The sequence below is a fragment of the Manis javanica genome, chromosome 18, assembly GCF_040802235.1.
Source record: "Manis javanica isolate MJ-LG chromosome 18, MJ_LKY, whole genome shotgun sequence".
Classification (NCBI taxonomy): domain Eukaryota; kingdom Metazoa; phylum Chordata; class Mammalia; order Pholidota; family Manidae; genus Manis; species Manis javanica.
This window is the reverse complement of record NC_133173.1, coordinates 2,346,289-2,364,600: the sequence shown is the minus strand read 5'-3', so window position 1 is coordinate 2,364,600 and position 18,312 is coordinate 2,346,289. Positions and strand designations below refer to the sequence as shown.

The window sequence follows — 18,312 nt, the reverse complement described above, 5'->3', positions numbered from 1 at the left end:
TGAACAGGAGGACCATGGTCCCTGTGCGAGGGGAGGTGAAATTTGTGATGAGTCGAGGAAAACAACTGAGACGAGTGAAGGAGGCACACGGGAGAGGAGGACACATCTGCTCGCACACTGAACTTTGGAATCCCGAAAATACTTCATAAACTTGTAAGACAAAATTACATTTTAAAAGCATGACCTCTAAGAATTAGAAATAAAGTAACAAAACAAAAAGGTTGTGTTTTTAGTCGGTAGCATTAACCACACAGAGAAGCATTATTCCAAATGACTTTGACACATATTAATCTAACTGTAGCGCATAGGCCCAAGGACATAAAGGACTTCAGCTAATTATAAAACGTTCTACAGCAATCACAGTGTGTTGGCGGAGGCACTGCAGTGCTGCCAGTGGGTAATACGGGATGAAGCAAATGAACAACACAGACGTGAGAATTTAATTTTTTACTTCTGGTATTCTTGAGAACATAGATTCTGGGTGTAGGAGGAAGGAGATATAAATGTGAAAGAGAAGAAATTAAGTAAAAACCTTATAGTCCTAAAATTGAACTGTAAGTATCTGTAAAACTCCTGAGGTATCTTTTAAACAGGGCGTGTTTTCCAGCTCCATGCATTTAAAAGTCCTAAAACAATGACCAAATAGCAACTTACTAGCAATGGCGCCCCTAGTGCCCATATTATGGTCTCTAAATATCATTTCTGGCTTAAAAATGACCCAGACTCCGTGGAAAATGGCTTGGAGGGTGGAAATATACAAGATTGTCCTGGACCATCATGTAATGAACAGGTAGCAAAGACGCTGCCATGGTTACTAGAGTCTCACCAAAAGGACTCAGGAGCCAACTTTCAGAGACTCTTATGGGCGTGAATTGGGACAATCTCGGCACCAATAAGAATAAAAACTGTGAAAGCTGTAAATGTGTCAACTCTGTGTAGCTCCCTAAGTTGATAATGATACTAAAATGTGTTAATCAATGTTGGTGGATGCTAGGGAATCAACTCATGACATAGAAAACAAATAGGGGGAGAAAAACCCAAATATTTAGCCTATTTTCTCTATACGAATGGTACCACTGGGTGATCAAGCAAGAGAGGAAGAAAATTTGGCTTTACAGAAATTCTCCAGCTAATAAATAAGGAAGGGGCGAGAATACCATCATTTTGCAGCCCCTGATGAACTTGTGGTTCCAGGCCTAGATTAGCAGCAGCTGCTAAACATATCACAAAGAGAAAGATGACCAAACTTAGGTGTTTGGATGGAAGAACACCATACTCTCTGTGGGGTGTTCTTGCCCTCCACATCCCCCAGCCCCACCTCAGCAATCAAGGCTCTAGATCCAGCCAACCAGTCATAAGCAGGACAGGGCGTTTTGTAAACTAAGCCAGGTGCCTGCAAACACCAGGTTCCAGACAGTGGAAAACTTCACAGGACCGACAGCCCAGTTTCTTCAACAAATAAATTGTAAAGGGGGGAAAGAAGACTAGCTGGGGAACCGAAAAACTTAAATGAGACTTAAAAGAGAGATGAACCAATTGCAACAGGTGGACCTTGTTTGGATCCCAGTTTGAACAAACAAAACCTCATTATGATACCATTTATGACCTAAGGAAATTGGAAAATTAGTATTTTTTTGTCAACTGCTAATTTTTAAGACATGAGAACAGTATTGTGATTACATTTGAAAAGATCTCTGGAAGATGTGCATGAAAATGCTTGCTGATGGAATGATAGGATGCTCTGCATTTGCTTCAAAATAATAGGGTCAGGTGGGTAGCGGGGGGGTCACATTGGCCGTGGGTTGCTGATTCTGGGGCTGAGGGAGGGATACTTGAGGTTCTATTGCAATTATACTGTTTTGTGTACCTTTATTTATATTTGAAATTTTCTATAATAAAAAAAAAGTAACAATTACAAAACAACAGCAACATGAAGACAAAACCCAATGTTCCTGTGAGACGGAAGATGCCATTCCATATATTAATAAGGAATTTGCAACTTGGAAAAGTTAGTGACTTCCCCACTTAGGTCTTTCTCGACGGACTGCATACCCCAAAATTAAATAATGCAGTTTAAACAATGTCAGATTCACAAGGCAGATATTAATTCACAGAAAAACATTTTACAATTAGATGCTTCTTCTACAGATAGTTCTTAAATTTGGCCTGACCTCTTCACCACACAGAAATACAACATAAGATAATAGTTCTCAGCTGAGTCTAACTTATGTACAAGTTGGTGTTTAATTTATTAGTATTCCAAGGGGCTTTGTAAACGCATCCCGTGGTGTTTCACACACGCCGAGACCAGAACATGGTTGAGAAGTAACGATTTAGAGTTTGGTGACAAAGGTATTTTGGATTTTCAGCGTTTACAAAGGTTAGAATATGTCAATGGGCATGACATTTTGAATAACTATGTTAAGCACTAAAATATTTTAATGACAGAACGTATGCCTTTCTTTGGCAGTCACAGTACATTACCGTGTTTTACAAGTCGAGTCTGTCTTGTATTCTTACTTGAAGCAGCTCAATTTCCTGTCCCGTTATGAGATAGTGCTCTTATAATATAAAATAAGTGTCCCAAATTCAACCAGTTTTAAGACACGGATTTATAATGCTGTGAACTTAGTGTAAACCTTCAGCCAAAATGTTTTAAAAGTGCATTTTTTTTCTTAGTTTTCAGCCTTAAAATATTCCACTTATGGTTTTTAAGTTAAAAAAAAAATACTTGCTTAAACTTGCCAAATTTTATTATAGAATATTAGAATAAAAAACAAAAAAAGGAAATGCAAAAAGAATTCTTTTTTCTTTCCTAGGGTCAGTTGATGAGTGCAGGAAATCTTTTTTCTGTACAGCTGAGTTAACAATTTTTGCATTTGTGTTTTTGAACGTTGTAACTTATTTAGAGGCAGCATATATCCTTTTTAAGTTCACAAAGTTGACCCTGGATGTGGCCTTGAAGCCACGGATCTCAGTTTTCCATGCCATGTGTGATTTTGGTGTGGCCATGCTTTGCCTGACTCTTGCCGTACAACACGGGAAACCTTGTCTTAGACAACCAGAGTTCATGGGATCAGCCATATAGTTAAACACTTGGCATGCCTTCCTGTTCAGAGCCTGTAGCAGTGTTGACTCCACGGTCACCCTGTCCCCTATGCACACGCTGGCGATTCAGATTCAGAGATTCCACAGTAAAGGATTTGGATGAATAAGGCATCTTTCCTCATGGGTCTCTGAGACCCCCTTTCACCTCATTCTATTCCTGCTCAGTTATAATCTAACTCTCAGTAGATTAACCTTTTTAAAGAAGTATAAACAAGGGATATCAGAGAGCCTATGAACTGTCCTGCAGTTTGAGAGAAGGGGCCGTACAGCTCTCTGAACGCCCTCATGTTTCCTCCCTCCAAAATGATTTACAACAAGAAACCTAAGAAACACAGGACTCTGATTTATTTTTCAGAGGACTCGGCCTCTCTGAAGCTGGCAAAGACCGTCAGGAGGCAGGGCAGGCCAAGAGGGGCAAAGACTACGCAGAGGAAGGGCAGAGTTTCAAATGAAAGCAAGATGCAGGAAGTACCGAACATTCTGGACTCAGCAGAAAATTGAATCAGTGGAGACAAATATCAAAAGTTCAGCAACACAGGAAAAGTATAGGAAAATAAAATTGTTGAGGAGATTGCACCTATGTTGTACGGATCTCAGAGAACCCACCTGTGTACTCACAAAAGCGAACAGATCAGATGGAAGAGAAATATCAAATAAGCATTGTAAGACATCTTCAATTTGTCAAAAGCTTTTGTAAAAAAAATCCAAAACTGTCAGCAACCATATGTGTTGATTGTAAGATCTATTGCATTCTGATATCAAAAAAAATGAAAAAGTTATAGGAGGTGGCATCATAGAATCTAGGGAATGCAGAAATAGAAACGATACAGAAATTAACATAGGCCACATTCTATGAGTCAGTAATCTAAATAAACATTAAGAAAAGATGTTTTAAGCTAAATGTTTCTAAACATTTAGAAATTTTAAAATATTCTCCAAAAGCAATTATTGATCAAAGAGGAAATGAAAAATAAAACTGCATTTTCTCTAGGAATATAAAAAAATAAACCATCAAAAAAGTTATAATGTAACTACAATCTATGTTGAGAAGCACACACCTATAATCTTAAATACTTTTAGTAAATATATGTACTTAATACTTAATATATTCAACAAGTGGTATTGGAACAATTGGTTAATTATTTAGAGAAAGTTAATTTAAATCTTTACCATATGGCAAAATAAATTCCAGATGGGGGGAAGAGTTAAATAAAATTAAACCATAAAATTATAAAAAGACTATAAAAGTAGATGTTTCTCAGATTTCTGGTGGAGAAGCTTACAATGAATGGAAAATGAAATGTATTGATGGTTTTGACCATTTGGAAAGCTTAAAATGTATATTTATCGAAATGCATTCAAATGAAAAGTTAAAGGAAAATAACATACTACAAATTATGTTAAAATACTATGCAAAAGACTTTGCAGATAAACAAGGAAAGTTAAAGATGGCAGATGCATAGGTAAAAGAAAATGACTTCTTCTCATATAAGGAAAGCAGGTACTTACAATCCAATGGAAAGAATCAACTTCATTTATAATCAATAAGATGTAAATCAAAATAATGACCAATTAGCATTTTACCCCTAGCATTACTTAAAAAAAAAGTATGAAAACCCAGTGCTGGTGCTTATGAGGAGAGAGATTAGGTTTATATTGTGCTATTGAATGATAATAAGGATAGTATTTTGATAAGCAGTTTTGCAACTTGTATTAAGAGCCTCTAAAATATCTTTACTTTTCAATCCAGCAAATGCCTCTTCTGGGAATTTCTCAAGGGGATATGCTAAGTGTAATAAAAAAAATGCTTAATATAAGCTTACATTGATCTGATTGTTATTTATAATATGTGAAAACCAGAAGAAATCTAAACATTAAACCGTAAGGAAATGACTGAGTAAATTCTGGGATTTCTAAGATGAACTATTACAAATTTTTATTATAATTACACTTTTGAACCAACATGGGAAATCTTAATATTATACCCATAAGTTAAAAGATTGGGGCATAAAAGCCTACAAGTCTCCAGTTTCGTTCACCTGTGGACAGAAAGAAGGCACCCAGAAAAACCTCAAAATGTACACATTGGCTATCTTTGGATTGTGAGATCATGAAGATTTAAAATTTTCTTTCAAATGTATCTCCCAGGGTTTTGACAAAGGAGCATATCATATTTTGATCATTAAAACATGCTAAATCTTCTTTCTGAGTGGTGAAGGAACGGTCAGGGGCGTGACTAACAATACTAAAGAGGAAGGATCGGAGAATGGAGGTCCAGGACTAAGCATTTATTAATAGTGCCCACCCTTTTCTCTGTCTGTGGTGATTTTCCTTCTTGTTTTTCTATGAAGAACTTCACTAAGAGATGGAAGAGCTTACATTTCCATTTTTCCTTAATAGAGAAACTTTGTTTTCCAGTGGAAATTTTTTCCTTCATTCCTTTATCAGACCAGACCCGCCTATAGGATTCAGCCTGGGGAGATGCGTGAACTGAGATGTGCAGTTTCACCTACACAGACCCCCACATGTCCGTTCTGCAGCTTCCACATTTGGGTGAAATCATACGAGAATGAGAATATGAATATCTGCCTATCAAACACTAGATCAACGAAGACTTGGTTTGAAATCATAATTTGTTTACTCAGTAAAGTTGCTCATATTAAATCATTTAATATAATGGTCTTGTGATTAAAACAGCTATAAAAAATTGAGGTTAAATACATTAGGCTGGACAGACAACCCCCTGGAAATGTTCCCTGCAATGGTATCAAACCTGAGAACCTGCACCCTAGTTCGAGAAATACTGTGTTGGAAGTAAAACCCAGTCACTTTGGTGATCAATCAACTTGGACCCATTCATCAACACAATGCAAAAGGGAATGGGGTCATCCCCTGGCTGTAAGGTGTTCCCACTCTCAGATGACCTGCCATATGCTTAGGTTAATTTTACAGATTGTTTCTGAATTGGAAACTCAGCATTAAAAAACTCACTGGGAATAAATACTGTACTTCCAGGGATCTCTTTTCCAAAAGATACCCCAGGAATATGTGTTTGCTTTCATCTCTGAGGGTCAGAATTGTCACACAGCAGGTCACCTAGTGGAGTGGTGTCTGATTTGCAGGTCCTAATTTTTTTCTTTAGAAGATAGATGTGTCTAAAAACTGGAAATAAAAATCTGATGTTCACAAGTGATATGGAACTTTGGGGAAGGCCGTGAGTAATGTATGAGTACTGGTTGCCTAGAGGAGGCGCTAGCTGACAGGGCCAGGAGTGTAGGCCACCTAGGACTTGCTAAACCAGTGGCTTGTATGGGCAGGAACTCCAGGAATAGAGCCGGCAGGGTTGAATCAGAAATGACGTCCAAAGTCTGAGAAGGCGACTCAGGAAGCTGGGAGCCTTGAGGATCCTCTCTGGAATGGCACCTGGAGGAAGAAAATGGGGGAAAGGAGGTGAGAAGCTGGGATGGAGACTGAGGTCAAAGGAACCATAGCAGTTACACAACAGGGCAAAAAGCAGCCTCAAGGACTCAAACGGAGTTGGGAGCTTGTAGAATCACAACAAACACACCTATTGCTTTTATAGTAATGTATGTTCCAGGAAGTGATCCCGAGCACCAAGGTGTTACATTATTTTTAGGTCCCTTGTTTTAAAGGCTGTGATGTATGTTTTCCATTAAAAAAAAAAGTTAAACTAAAAATGATACTCTGAAGGGGCACCTTTCTTACCTGGAAAATTACTCATTTCCCTAATAGTGTCAAATCAGTGAGTCGTCACTGTATATTTGATGCGTCTAACAGAGATGTTTCCTTGGTCAGATCAGAAAGCACATGAGTAAAACTGGGATTTAAAGGAACAGGTTGGGATTGATGTTATTCTTTAAAAAGATTTTCTTTGAAAATTCTATTCTGTTTGAATAATAATGGGCAATAATACGTGCCAGGGCCATTGCTTTTACATATTCAAATGAGTCTGGATCACAAGAAATACACTAGGACCATCCAGCTCTCTTCTCACCAGCTGATTATATTCCACAAAATCATTATTCGTATTCCATTGACATTTCATGGCATTTATTGGATTTTCCTCATTTGTGCCAGATTACCTTTCTACTTCTTACATAAGATTGGATTTTCATCAGAACATCACGCAAGTCTGTTCACTTTTCTGTACGATAAAGGGGAATGTTTCCTTAGAATGTGCTAGCTTAGGATATGGTGTGACTCCTGTCAGACTGCAGAGAGCACAGGTAATAGATATTGTCCTGAATGACATTGACTTCATTAGAATCTGTCAGAATGGGCTGGGTGAGTTATGGCCCTTGGAAAAGGCACACTACTGCATTGTGTTGGGGAAACACGCTCTTAAGGAATTCCTGAGCTGGCATTTATGACTCTGTGCCACATCACTTCCATTTTCTGCGTTTCATTACATTTACCGTCTGGGTGTAATCAGAAGAATGAAATGGGAAATGAAATGTAAAATGTCTCCTTACGCCCTCGCAAACAAAAAATGAACTGGATCTTTCATTCATTTGGGCACAGTGAGCACCTACTGGACGCCAGCTGTCAGGGAGAAAATGAGCAACAGGACGATTCTGTCTCCAGGGACTCACAGCCCAGTAGGGCAGGTGAAGAGACCAAACTCATCCTAGGGGGCTGCACGGGTCCAGGCGTTGACGGAGGGTAAAGCAGTGGGGAGCGGGCTCTCTTCATACAAGTGAGGGCCTGAGGTCTGTAAATTGGGTGCTGACAGTGGTGGGGAGGCCGTGAGTCACAGCTGCTTAGTGTGATTGGAATTCGGGGCTGGTGTGCAGTTCATGATCCTTTGGGATTTTTGTGGGCTGCACACATTACATGGGTAGAATTTAATGTCATTTTAACTCACCAGAGAAAGTTTGTGGGTCTAGAGGTTTGGAAAGTAACCCCCTCTGCAATATGCTACGTCTCTGTGCAAATCTTTGAGATGATTGTGCCATACTTGATAAGCTTTGTCTGGTGGAAGCTATTTCACTGTTTGGAGAAGATGATGTTGATTAAATTTACAGGGGGATGACTTTATTTAAAAATCCCCTCTAGTTTGTTGACAGCACTCACGCTTCATAAAACAGGGTGCATGATCCTGGATTTCATATGACTAAAAATTTATTAATTTTGGCATCTATTTTGAATGCTTTAGATCATTTATTTGGCTTAGCGCCCAGTAAAGGCAGGAAAGTGACTCGGACATCAACCACAAAACGGCCAGGGACTCCCTCAAGCTGGGTAGACATCTGGAATGGTGTATGAGCAGCAGACATTGCAGGTGGACATTTAATTAAAGGTTGGTGTTCAAACTGGAGGAGAGTGTGGTGAGCCTCTTGGATAAAGGGTAATAATAGGTCTCTGAAACAAAGATTGTTAAGTTTTTTTGTTGTATAATAATATTTTACAGTCTGAAACAGTTTAACTGTAAAATATAGACGATGAACTCATAATGACATTAGGTTTAGAGAGTAATTTTTATGGCAGCAATGTATGATGCATCTGTGTGGGTTCTGTGAAGGGAACAAAGCCTTTGACATATTTTGCTGCTTGTCCACAAGAAAAAACTCTCTCTTGAGTTTTTGGGATCTGAGTGAGTACGGCCACTGTAAGGATTTTATCAAATCGTCTATTGTGCTAATCTGGATTTGTGGATATTATTCCATTGTTAAGGACACTAGTAAAAATAACCTTAAAAAGCCCATTCTATTAATTTAAAAAGTTGTTCTGGGTGCCGTGAGGGCAGAGCTAGGAAAGCCAGGGCTGGGAGTCCAGGCCCCCTGCCCCCGGAGCTGTTCACATAGCAGGGCTCTGACCAGGTGGTAGCTCTAGGCGCCTGTGCTTCAGCACAGGGGCACCCGGGACCTGCCTGGTGATGAGCTGCCCTTGTTCGCTTCCACCTGCTAGCTCAGGGGCAGCTGTAGCCCAGTTGGGAAGGGGCAGATGCTCAGCAAATACCCTGGTATATAGACATGAACACAAGGCGTAAAGGAATTAGGATATTTCTCCACCAAACCATGCAGGCGCAAGTAGTTGCTGGAGCTAAGTCAGTGAGTCTCCTTTTCAGACCCCAGACAGCAAGAGGCCCAGCCTGCTCCCAGGTGATGCCCGTCTCGCCTTGGGAGTGCTGGCGGCGGGTGGTGGAAGCCGTCTTTTCTCTGGTTCCCCCTCTGCTGGTGGGGAGGGTAAGGGTGTCATGTGTGACACCGCATCTCTGATATGAGGTCGTGCGCATCTCTGATTAGAGCGCCTGCAGAGGGCAGGGAGTCTTCACTCCCCCTACTGGTTTTCTGATCCGATCATGTGGTTTTCTAAGCTCCACCTGTGGCTCTGTGTCCATCTGATGGACAGTAAAACTATGCCGGCAGCCTCCCTGTGCAGACGTTTCAGAATAAGGGTTTTAATATTTTAAATATTACACCTAATTTTGAACAGGGCAACCTATAAAGAGATCTAAAATCTGATAGAAAATAAACCAGAAGCAGGTGACAAAGACAAGGATGAAGAGGGAATAAGACGAAGGTAAAAATGCACAGTGCAGCTCCCCTGCTAACTACAGGGCAGCAGGGTGGGGAGCCGTTTGCTTCTGTGCTTCCTAGCAGCCGACTCGAAGAGAGAAACCCAAGCATTACATGTTTTGCAAATAATAGTAACAATTCATAAGAGAAACTAAGGAGCAAAAACAACTATTCCTTATTTTAAGATGGGAAAAGCTACTGATTTTATAAGAAAGTAGCGTTTAATCACAAAAAGCAGGATATTTGGCTTTGAAAAGAAACACTTCAATGTTGGGCTTCCTTCACCTTGCTTACCAGAGTCATATTTTGAATTAGTTCCAGAAGCTTCTCCCATTAAAAATCTTCTTAGAAGTACTTATAGGGACACTTTTGGGGTCAGTGGGAGACTTTTCAATAAACTAAAATGTATTATTTTGACATCTCAACCTAAAGATTTGTTTGTTGGGTAGTTTGCATTTTGCTGTTGAGCAATGTCTGTGACCAGCTACCAGGGGACACAGTACATTACACTGGATTTGGGTTATCCAAAGTCTCTTGGTGACAGGAGGGGGAGCCTCCCTTTAAGGATACATACAGTAGAAGTTAACGGAGTCTTTGCCTAGAAAGAAGTTACTGATTAAGTTTGGAAGTCCTTCTGTCTCTCTTCTTTTTTTGGGGGGGGGGATGGATTTGTTTAATTATAAGTTAGTCCATGTCAAAAGTAATACAAATGCAAAAAATAAAAATATGCTGTGATTTTAAACTGAAGTATAGTGTACAGCTCTGAGATATCTCTCTCTCTCTATATATATATTTTTGGTATCATTAATCTATAATTGCATGAAGAACATTATGTTTACTAGGCTCCCCCATCACCAAGTCTCCCCCCCACAAACCCCATTACAGTCACTGTCCATCAGCGTAGTAAGATGCTGTAGAATCACTACTTGTCTTCTCTGTGTTGCGCAGCGCTCCCCATACTCCCCCTACATTATACATGCTAAATGTAATGCCCCCTTTCTTTTTCCCTGCCCTTATCCCTCCCTTCCCACCCATCCTCCCCAGTCCCTTTCCCTTTGGTAACTGTTAGTCCATTCTTGGGTTCTGTGATTCTGCTGCTGTTTTGTTCCTTCAGTTTTTCTTTGTTCTTATGCTCCACATCTGGGTGAAATCGTTTGGTACTTGTCTTTCTCCGCCTGGCTTATTTCACTGAGCATAATACCCTCTAGCTCCATGCATGTTGCTGCAAATGGTAGGATTTGTTTTCTTCTTGTGGCTGAAGAATATTCCATTGTGTGTATGTACCACATCTTCTTTATCCATTCATCTACTGATGGACACTTAGGTTGCTTCCATTTCTTGGCTATTGTAAATAGTGCTATAATAAACATGGGGGTGCATCTGTCTTTTTCAAACTATGTCCCTCTTATTTTGATCTAATTACCTTGAAGAAGGGATTTGGAGAAACTTTTCATATAGTGAAAACGGGGGGAAATGGTCCCTTCTGACCTGACCTGCAATAGCATTCTAAGGACAGGAGGAGGCAGAATTGACTGAGCCGAATATTCTGTATTGCTAAGGCATGAAGTAAAGATATTGGCAAAAGTTTCCCTTGGGTTTATCAAACATACCATCCTGTGTTATAAGCTGGTATCATAAATGTGGGAAAGCCATCCTCCTGTGCCTCACAATCCTTTGAAGATTATATTGGACTTTGTGTCCATTCTGCATTTAGGTGTCCTCCAAATGATTAGCTGCACGGTGAAGCATGTGGAATATTTAATGATTAGGTAATTGTATTTAAAAATTAGACCCATGTCAAAGAAAATAAAATATTAGAAATTTAAGACATGACCCTTTGGGATAAGATGGTGGCTAATAATTTTGCATCCACTTCATTGTATATTGCAAGCCTCATGAGGTGACCTCAAAGATGTGTATAGAACTGGAGTGTAATGACAGCCCTGGAAAAGAAGAAAACTTGTACCGACAAACTAGAAATTCTGGGGAATTCCTAAACAGCAATTAGTTCATGTAGGTGGAGAAATAGGACTATAGGACATTAGAGCCTGAAATATATTCAGGAGATATTCTGTGGCTCTGAAAAAGTCCTAATGCTAGAATCAGCTGATAAAACGGATAACAAATGAAAAATATCTAAAGACAGAAAGAAAGGAGTGTGGGTGTAGGGCAGTTTGGGCTGAGCAGTACATGGCAGCTATATTTTCTCCTTGGCAGCAGTAACTGGAGCACTGGGGCCAGAGAAGCAGGCTCATGCTCCGGGAAGCCAGCAGTGTCTGGGAGAGACAGGTAGGCCCCAATCTGGAAGATACAGTACCAGCGTATTCCATAGACCACACAGCTTTCCCCTCTCCACACCCACCGGAGGCACGCTACAGGAAGCAGTGCCAGAACCCACTGATGAATGAACAGGAATTGTGCACAGACAACAAAGACCCACAATCATGGGAGAGGAGGACTTAACATAACAGAAAATAATGGATAGTAAAACATGGATTGCATAAATGTCAACTGAGAGATGATATAGCAATATTAATATTAGACAAATAGAAGTTCAGGCCAAAAATATTAAACTGGACAAAAGAAATATGTTGATAATATGATAAAAAAATAATAATGAGCTTGTATGTACTTAACACAGGTATGGAATGCATAGAGAAAAACAAATGTAAGGAAAGCCTTATACAAATACAGTTATAATGATATGCACTTTTAGCCTACAGCTTTTCCAAAAGTCTATAGATAAAATTGACAAAATACAAGAAAGGATATGGAAGATTTAAATAATACAATTAAAACTTAGAGTTAATAGTTACAAATAGTATTTTGTATCCCAAAGAGAATAAATATCCTTTTTAAACACTAATGGAACACTTACAAAAATTGACTGGGTATTAGTACACAGAAAACTCCCACAATATGTTCCAAAAATCAGAAATCCTGTGATTTATTTTCTCTGACCTCAGGGAAATAGAATGATAAATTTAATGCAGAATAGTAGCTATAACCACACCAAATCTATCCATTTGGAATTTTAAAACACCCTTTCTGGGTTGAAGGAGAATTCATACTGAAATTACCAAGTACTTAGAAATGAAAAATTTAGGAGAACTGCCTATCAAAACTTACAGGATTTTGTGAAAGCAGTACTGAGAGGAAAGTTCATAGCTTCAAAGCCAGGGAAGTTTGAGAATAATAATAATAAAAAGAACACATGTTCAACTCAAAAGGCATAAAAAGACCTCAAAATAACACAGAGGAAGGATAAGAGCAAAAATGATGAAATATAAGAATAATATCTAGAAAATAATATACTTTGTCAATATAGCTATAAAAGCTCTTCTTTTGAGAAGATCAATGAAGTACACTGCCCAGAGCAGATGTCCTCTTACGTGTCATTGACCGGAACTGGGTCACGTGGCCATCCAGAAAGCCAGGAGGCAGGGAATGTGGGAAGAAGATTGTCATGTTGAATTCAACACCCAGGGTCTGTCAGCAGAAAAGGAGGGTCCACTGTGAGTGACTGACACAAACCCTAATTGTTGTATGGATGGAAAAGTTCACCTTGAGATGGGCTAAGCCACTGGGCTGAAATCCCCAGCCCTGGAGTGGCAGCATATTAACTGAGGTCTGTTTCACGTTTAAGCCTCTGCTCCTGACTGTCGTGCCGTGAACCAGGGTCGTTTTACAGGAGGCACCGAGTCGGGTGAACGTGTTTGCAGTGATGGTTCCGGGACGAAGCCAGCCTTAGGTGGAAACAGGGCATGTCTCATTTTTTGCAAAGTGAAGTAGATAGGAAGTTTCCTTACTTATCGTTCCAGTGGGATAAATCATTTCCAATAATGTACGCCAGAGCTTTGTCATGGGCTTTCTGTGGGTGGGGAGGAGAAGGAACGGAACGTTCTCGTAATCTGTGTCTGTTTGGAGACCAGCAAGATGCCCAAAGCCAGCAGAGGCGGCAGGCCAGACTGGTTCCGGAGGTGCCGCCCAGGTGATGGGGTCGAGGTGTCCCTTGGACACGAGCGAGTTCCTTAAGGAGGGGTCGGGCCGCCCCCTGGCTGCCAGCCTGTGCCCTCCCGGGCGGCCGGGGCCGGTCCCGAGCATTCCTGGGCTTTTCCGCCCCCGCCCCTCCCCGGCGGCCCGGTCCGCCTCCCTGCGCTGTTCCTCCTTGCCTCCCTCTTCCCTCGCTTGGAAAGAGTGTTGAAACAACATCTCTCGGTTTGGCACCTTGAGACAGTGGTACTGCCGCCACTTGGGACTGGCTCTGCCCTGGCAGGAGAAGCGGTCTCAGTAAGTTTTTCCGTTCCCCGCCCGTTAGATTTCCTGTCGGTACCGAGCCAGACCCGGCCGCCCGGGCAGGACAAGGGCTGTGCCTCCCGCCGTTCGGAGCCGCCGAGCAGGGGCCCTCGCCGGGGGACGTTATCCGAGGTTGGCTGTAGGTGTCCCCGGTCAGATGAGAAGGTTTCTGCTGCCTTTTCAGAACATGCTCACATGTCACAAGGTTCCAGCCTTGGCTTTAACTGCTTAGAGTGGCATTTGTTTATTTTTTGTCTACTTTGTAAGAGTTATTGTGATCCAGTTCTGTTTTATTTAAGACGGACATGTGTCTCCCAAACACCCGTTGTTCTCCATGAGAAGGAAGCCAAAGGAGTGTTTGCTTGGCCCTGGAAGGCTGGAGAAGGGGCTTCTGCTCCAGAACGTGGGTCAGTCTCGGTGGGTGAGAGCCCCTCGCGGTGGGCTGGCCTTCGGATGGGGCAGAGCCGCACTCCCTGGCACCAGCGTGGCTGTTCTCAGCAAGTGTCTCCTTAGTGTCTTCCAGGCTGGGAAGAAAGAACCCGGGCAGCATTCCCCGTAGGTCATTTATTTCCCTGAAACAAAACGTATCTTGTGCTTCTCTTTCGCCTCTCTCCTCCTCTGCCGTGGCTGAGAATACAAAAGCTAACCTCCTGTCCTCCATCTAAAGGGTGTAATGCGTCACAGGGGATGCCCGACAGTACTCAGTACCTGCGAGAAGGAACCTGTGGGGATAGCAGTGCCCTGTGGTCTGGTTGGGGCAGAGGAAGGGCGTGGGAGTGGAAGGGGACTGGGTCAAGGCTTGTCCCATCTTCATTATCATGAACGCTGTCATCACTGTAGGGGTCACCCAGTGTGTCCGTGGCATCAGGATAGTTCTCGGGGATGCAGACAGGCATAAAACACACCGGATGCTTTTGACTTCGTGTACCTATGAAATCATTAATGGTGGGGAGTGGTTTGTATTAATGTAAAGTAGGTGAAATGGCCTATGTATGCTGCAGAATTTCTGAAGAGTGGCCTGGCAAGTAGATCTCGAAAGAGAAGGAAGGAAGGCATTTTTGGGTAGGGTGTGTTACATGTTGGGTTTTCCAGAGCAGAGTTTAGCATTCAAGATGTTTATTTGGGAGTTCCCTTGGGTTTGACAACCCGGGAAGAGAGGGAAGGACGCAGGATGGGCAGAGGCGGGGGCTGTGCTGTAACGCAGAGCCAAGCACAGCCTCAGTCCACCCACAAGGAACTCCGGAGCAAGCGAAGCCTTAAGACTTGCCCCGCACTGCACTGACACGGCCAGGCCCTTCCACTTGGGTGTTGATTGGTCATTGGATGTGGGCTTCCTGGGACTGGGGCATCACCCCAGGACTGACACCTTTCTGCAGGTGAGCCAATCCCCGGAGAAGCTGGTGGCCGAAGGCTCTCGGGTAGCACACTCCTGCGGCTGAGGCATCAGGACCTCAGATGGGCTTCTGGGCAGCCATGTCCCAGCAGGGAGAATGCTGTAAGCAAACGTGTGCACAGCCACGTGATGGCCAGTGGTGACCAGAGCATTCAAGCGATAGTGCCTGTTACTGTCAAAGCCCAGCCGGAGCTCATGTGGGATGTGAAGGTAGGAGTCAAAAGGTGGGAGGACGTGACGGCCAAGCTACAGGCCTTAAACTTTGTGCTGTAGATAATTAGGAATATGCAAAACAGTCTGAGCTGTGGGTGGGTGTGACGGGATGTGAAATTAGTTTTTAAAAGGACACGTCCAGCTATGACTTACAGGCTCAGTAGCAGTGGCAGAAGGTGAAAGGCAGGAGATGGCTGTAGACTTGTCATTCGTGAAAGCGAGTATCGGGGTTGGTGGAGGGCCTGGGTCGCAAGCGGAAGCGACCGAGTTCTCCGCCGAGGCCGCTGGGACCAGACTGACAGTGTCCGTTTCCCCCCCGAGCCTCTGCTTTACCATCTGTGAAAATGATAAGCCTGGAAGTACCTTTCCAGCTCTAGCCGTTTGTGATCCCACATTGATGTTATATGCTTATTTGTGTTCCTTGACTGGGTCCGTGGGAAAGATGGTAAAAGGCTAGTTTAGTGTAAAACCAGACTTCTGGAAGCTTAACTTTGTATATTTGTATGTTAATTGGTTCCTCCACTCTCTGGCCTTCCAAATCCCCATATTTCCACAAAAATTTTGAAGCCAGGGATCATGGATTCAAGCTGAAACAGAATCACGAATCAGCTATTACAAGCCTGGGGGTTTTGTTTTTTAGTTAATTACACGTATCCGGTAACTCAACCCAGCTCCACAGAAGACAGAATTAGCTTTTCTTATTGCACAGAGATGGAATGTCTGCACCGAAGCTTCTGCTTAAATATTAATGAAAAGAGGATTAACACTGGCAGTAAAGAAACAAGCCAGTTTGAGGTCACGCTGCTGAGGACTTGGGGAAGATAACATTTCTTTGTCTCTTGCGGGTTCTGTGGCATAGCAGGGGTTTACGGCCGGATCAAAAGCTAAGTTAGAGAAGAGAAAAAATAAGACAATAAATGAAAGAGGTGGACTCACAGGTCAGGACTCGGGTCCTTTTCTCTTTCCAAATGGTTCCTAGAACAGTTTTTACATATTGGAGAAGTTTGAATTCTTCAATTCATTGTCTCAAAACATGAGTTACTGAACATATTAACTCTATATGTTTGTCCATTAACTGAGTCATTCATTCATTTAGTAAATATTTTCATTAAGTGCCTCCTGTATGTCAGGTACCACGCTAAGTGCTGGAGATACAGCAGCACATCAAACCAGATCAAATACCAAATTGTATAGAGCTTCTCCTGTAGTTGATGAGACAGATGTTAGTCAGATAGACATGGTTTGATCTGTATTTGGTCCCCCTTTTTGGTGCGGGGTATGTTCCAAGCCCCGCGGCGGATCACCTGCTTCCCGGCCATCGGTGACCGTCGGTACCTGAGACCACAGAAAGTCAAAACACGGGAAGGGGGCTCTACAGTCATTAAAGACTGAAGCCAGGTAAGGTCCCTCTGAGGAAGTGACAAGCTGGGCTGAGAACTATAGGGCGAAAACCCGGTGGGCAAAGTGAACTGGCTGAAGCTGGATTGTAGCTTTGAGTCATGATGAATATAAGTTCAATGTCATTAAAAATCTGGCATTTTATGTTATGCGAAAAATTAAAAAGCTGATATACTGACTCAGTCAAGTGTTGGAGGTCATCCAGTAGGTTAGATGCAGAGCCAAATTCAAAGCGCCGTGAAATGAAGTCTCCAGTGGCAGAGGTGCGCACGATTCTGCCTGGAACCGTGGTGGCTGCTGGGGGTGAACACTGTTCGGGCGCTCCAAGCACAAGAGGGGCCGCACCAAACAAACTTGTGTATGTTCGTGCTTTTCTCTGCTGTAGATTTTCCCCCACAAGTTTGGGTCCATTCTAAGAACGTGAGCTTCTGTGCCAGGAAGCTCACTGGATGTGGTATGGAGACTGGTGTGAACAGAAACTACGTGTGGAAACCCTATTCTCTGATGCAGCATCTTCGGTGATTTCAGAGAAGACACTGCAGAGGTGACATTCTTTCCTCAGGATTCTTTCAGTCTTGATTTTTCTGCCCACCTCTCAGTCATCCCCCGATTCCAGGTATAAGGACTTTGCCCACAGTGTCCAGGTAGGAAGTGAGAATCTATCTGCCCGGCAAGAATGTGCCCCACAGCATTTTGGGACAAATACCCAATAGAATAGGTCACTGAATCTTTTCACAACCCTTGGAAAGATTTTGCATCATAACATAAAACTATATCCTGGAGAGGTAAAGATGGAATTATGGTAAAGTAATTTATTGCAGGAAACAAATACAGCGTGAATAACCTTTGTTTTGGCTACTGACAAAATGAAAGAAAACAATGAGTGTATGAAAATAGCAAAATGCCATGAAATGGGGCTTTTAAGGAAAGATGTAAACAAATGGGGCAATAGCAGGATCTAGGTCGCGTTAAGACTAATGAGCAAAATTGACATTGTAGAAAATGGAGTCAATGACAGAATATAAAGAAATAAAAATGTGGGAAAGAAAATGCTGTTTTGTTTATACTGACTCTCATTTGTTATTTTTGGTTTATTCCTTTATCATGTTCATATCTTTGAGTACAGCTAAATTTTTGGCATATTGCTTTATTCCTACTTTGCTACACAGACCATGTTTTTCTTGAATTTACTCAATTTTGAAAGTGTACATACTGTTGCTAAAAATATCTGCTGGTTATATTAAACTTAATCAAATACATGATTAAATCAAATGAATGATTGGTTTAATATAAGATTGTATTAGCCATCCATATGCATGTGGGGGGTGGGCATATTCACACACAAGTAAACTTTCTTTTCCAAGA

General features: G+C 42.0%; 1 protein-coding gene across 8 annotated transcripts in view; it reads left to right on the top strand.

The window, feature by feature from the left end:
• Positions 1-18,312, top strand: part of ADAMTSL3 (ADAMTS like 3) — a 242,883-nt gene that overhangs the window by 54,516 nt on the left and 170,055 nt on the right. The window contains exon 1 of one of the 8 annotated variants that reach the window (XM_073227133.1): positions 15,451-15,546. The exons of the other annotated variants lie outside the window; for them this stretch is intronic. Coding sequence (XP_073083234.1) covers positions 15,466-15,546 — 81 coding nt within the window. The 5' untranslated portion in view covers positions 15,451-15,465. Of the gene's footprint in view, positions 1-15,450; positions 15,547-18,312 lie in introns of those variants that run through there. 8 annotated transcript variants of the gene reach the window in all.